The following is a 3,908-nucleotide window of genomic DNA, read 5'->3' as shown; positions in this document are numbered from 1 at the left end:
TGGTTAAAAGAGTGGAATGGGGGGAAGCGGGGGCTCCTCTGACTGGTATGGCAGGGAGCCAACTCCCTTTCTTCTAGCCCACCTTAACTCTTGTTCAGGGGGCGGGGAGGGGAGGATGGCAAGGTCCCAGGCTGGGGCACCTGGATGGAAAAAGAGAGGTGCCTGCAGAAGCCCTTCCAGGTAGATGTTGAAATGATCATGTAGTTAGCTACACTGTACACTTTTATCTGCTGGGTAGTCCCAGACCATATCAAGTGTCTCCTGTCCTTCTCTCTGTATAGCCGGAAAATGTTCCCATTGGCTGCCAAAGAAGATAACATAGGAATAATAATACTTAGCATTTATACCATGCTTTTCATCTTCAGATTGCCTTACAAACATCAACTACGCAATCCTAATATTCCTTTAAAGAATGAAGCAATCCGTATCACATTAAAAATACACAGAGTATCAGAGGCCATATAGACAGCAGTTAAGGCAGGACACATGCAGGACTTTGACACATTTATTTTTAATAAGCTTATTTTGGTGATCTTTAAGCAGAGATCTTTAGCATCTTAATTAAAAAATCATTGGCTTTTTATTAAAATTTCAGAAATCAGAAAGTTTTTCCAGTCAACTGTACCTTCTAAAGACTGTAAATGTGAGAGATGTCCTTTAAAAAACAATATTTAAAATACACACACACAAAACTCCTCCAACTGTATACCTTTATAGTACAGATTTTGAAATGAACAAATATTTAACCTAATGCTGATTATCAGTGGAAAATTACAAATTAGGGGCCCAATCCTATAAGCTTTTATGCACACGAGTAGCCATACTCACTATTGAGCTGCAGTGTGTAAATGTTTGCAGAATCAAACCCCAGATGTGTTCTTTGGTAAAACTCCATCAAGTACACTCTTAAAGGAAGACAGCCAGTACCTAGTGCAACACCTTGTGCTAACACTACAGACAGTTTTTTTTAAAAAAAAAAAGCAATAACTAGCTGTTCATTTTAGTAAACCTGCTTATTCCCTGGAGGAATAAACAACAAATTACAATAGTTTTATTTCTGGCAACTATATGTCTTTATTAGATTATATTGTAGAGAATATTCTCAAGCCCTTCTTACAAAGGCAGACAGGATCTACATATTTTCATATTTCACTATGTCTTTAGCTTTTCTTTGTTGGTTACAACGATTTCCTTGTATCCATTCCTTAGGGACAACATGTCCTTTACTGTATGTCCAAACAGAACAAAAACTGATGAAAAGCATCTTTACAACAGCCTTAAACTATTCCTAAATGCTCCTTATTTCTTATCAGAAAATATTCTTCTATCAAGAGTTTGAACATGAAACCCACAACATCCATAAAGGAGATCTACTACTGAACTACTAGGATAAATGGCTGGTTTGCATTGCCCCTGGTCTTTATCTAATACGGAGAATAGACTGCTGTTTTATCAAAAGAGGAATAAATTGCTGTTATTGTGATGTTAGCCCATCACTTGGCATTGCAATTCAAGTTTTTGTGAGAAAGAAATGTATGATCTAACTGCGACTTGACCTATGCCTTCTGAGATCCATCTAGGTGCTCTAATGGAGCATAAAAAGTGTTGAATACAAGGACATGCAAACTGGTGGTGAAAAAATTTGTTTGAGGATAGTACTGAAGAGAAAAGAACTTGTATAAGCTAGTGGTTTACATACAGCTCAGTTTGTTAAATGTGAGAGGAAGAGAATTGACCAAATGTAATTGTTTTAATGTATTTCAATAGGAAACTGCAATTTTAACAATACTAAGTATCTAACTGTGGTTTTTTACCATTCTAAAAGTGTTTTGGTTAAAGAGATTGTGCAGGATTCCTTAAAGATCCAGCTTGCTATTTCAAGAAATCATTAGAACATTTTATTAAACCATTAGAAAAGAAGAATATGATCATGTTTCTTTGTAGGACAGCTGTCCTTTCTCAGCGCTATATTAAACATTTACAAAACATTTGAACCACAGTATATCACAATACACACCTAGTTTGAATAAGATGATTGTTTGATTGCATTTAAAAGAAAATTCCCTAGTTGCCATAGCGTTCAGGATGTCTTAGGACAAGATCTATTTTTAAAGAGAGGTTTGTAGAACAGCAGCAGTTAGATTTTAGTCCTGATAAAGGCTCACTTTTCATTCATAGTCAGAGCCTAAATGTGCTCTTCTTGTACCTAACCAGATAATAAGCACTCAGCACACTCCCCCTTCTTGACACAACACACTGAGACTAATCACACATAATTGGAGAGGAGGAGCAGAGGGCTGGGCAAGCTATTGTGTCCAAAGGACAAATGGTCAGTTTATGAGGCTTTTGTCTGATGCATAATTTCTTATATATCTTCCGTGGAAAAAAGTACCCTGTTGCAAAAAAAAAAAAAAAAAAAAGGAAAAAAAGAAATCACCAAAACAAGTCAGAACATTTCAATTTTGCATGGATAGAAAAATCAACAGGGAAAATTCAAGAAAGGCAAAAGAAAAATCTATGAGGTGATGTGTGCACTTTTTTAAGATCTTGAGGAAACTATTTGCTTCCTAAGTGAATGAGAAAGCGTTAGTACTTTCAACGGGTCAAATGCAACCACAAAGCATATGATGCATGTGTTTTCAAATACAAACAAAGAAATCATGTTTAGAGAGATTAACAAACATGCAAGCTGAAAGGCATGAGAGAGAAGGAAAACTAGCTGTAGAGCTTTGTAAATATATACATTTTTTTTAAGGTGGAAATATAATTGAGAAAAGTAAGTTCTTAAAATGGCATACAGAATGTCTCACAAGGTTTCCTCACTGCAATAAATGAAACACATTTTCCTTATCATATTTTATGATAGCCACTCAGAAAAAATAAATCACACACACATATCATTAGTTTTAATTTGTCCTTTAAAAAAAATATTTCATCTTCTATTCATGTTTGGTTAAAACAAGAAGAAAGGGGTAATGGATGTTTTCTTCATATGTATCTTTTTCTTCTTTTTTCAACTGCAAATAAAAAATGGAACAAGTAAGCAAACCAGCGTTAACACATTTTTAAACTACTGACACAAAATGATGTTTACTTCTTAGCTGACTATATTTCTTAGTGTGAGCAATATTACAACTGATTAAACAGCTTAAAACAGCCAAAAAGCTTAAAGTCAAATACTAACACAGTTACAGGATTGTATATCAAAATATTTATCACGGGTTTGTAAGTGCATTTTTTCCAATTGAGGAAGAAAAAAGTGGCATGTTGCGTATAAAAATGTCCGAGTTATATATTCACAAATTAATGCATGACTCAATTAATTAAACTAGATTCAAATGAGATTTAGGGTCTGACTTAAATCCACAAAGCAAGGACATTCAGAATGAAGGCTGAAACTTCATCCTTAACCTACCCCGTAGTGCCTCAGTATTGCCGCAGATTTAGTATTTAAGATCACCAACTGTTTGGGGACCCCTGTAATACCTTGACACAACAGGAAGGTTTATATGGGCCTAAGCCATTTCAAAGGCTATAATGCTGCTTCTGATGTCTTATATATTAATGATGTGCAATTCAAAAATTCTTTTACTAATACAGAATTATAGCAGCACCAGTAATTAGAGCAGAACCATTTGCACTGCTAGGGCTAGGTTATGTGAGCACTTCTGATATATACTCAAAATATTTTTTTTAATTATAAACGTGTGTTAAGACAGTTGACTAGAATGGCTTATTCAGCTAAAGTTATTCTTGTAAATACATTTAGAATATATAAATACATATTATACTGATAAATGAACTATTCTCCCATAAATGATTCTCCCACAAATATTACTTTTTATAAGGTTTTATAAAAAAGTTATATTTTTATCATTTGTTTAAATACAATGTCAAAGGGGGAAAAT

At 34.4% G+C, this 3,908-nt stretch overlaps 1 protein-coding gene across 2 annotated transcripts in view; it reads right to left on the bottom strand.

The window, feature by feature from the left end:
- Window positions 1-1,049: 1,049 nt before the first annotated feature.
- Window positions 1,050-3,908, bottom strand: part of CAMKMT (calmodulin-lysine N-methyltransferase) — a 360,994-nt gene continuing 358,135 nt past the window's right edge. For both annotated transcript variants that reach the window (XM_045008965.1, XM_045008966.1), the window contains one exon: window positions 1,050-3,017. In XM_045008965.1, coding sequence (XP_044864900.1) covers window positions 2,940-3,017 — 78 coding nt within the window. In that variant the 3' untranslated portion in view covers window positions 1,050-2,939. The remainder of the gene's footprint in view (window positions 3,018-3,908) is intronic.

This window comes from Mauremys mutica, chromosome 3 (assembly GCF_020497125.1).
Source record: "Mauremys mutica isolate MM-2020 ecotype Southern chromosome 3, ASM2049712v1, whole genome shotgun sequence".
In the NCBI taxonomy this organism is placed as follows: Eukaryota; Metazoa; Chordata; order Testudines; family Geoemydidae; genus Mauremys; species Mauremys mutica.
Note: the sequence above shows the minus strand (reverse complement) of the source record. Positions and strands in the feature narration are given on the sequence as shown.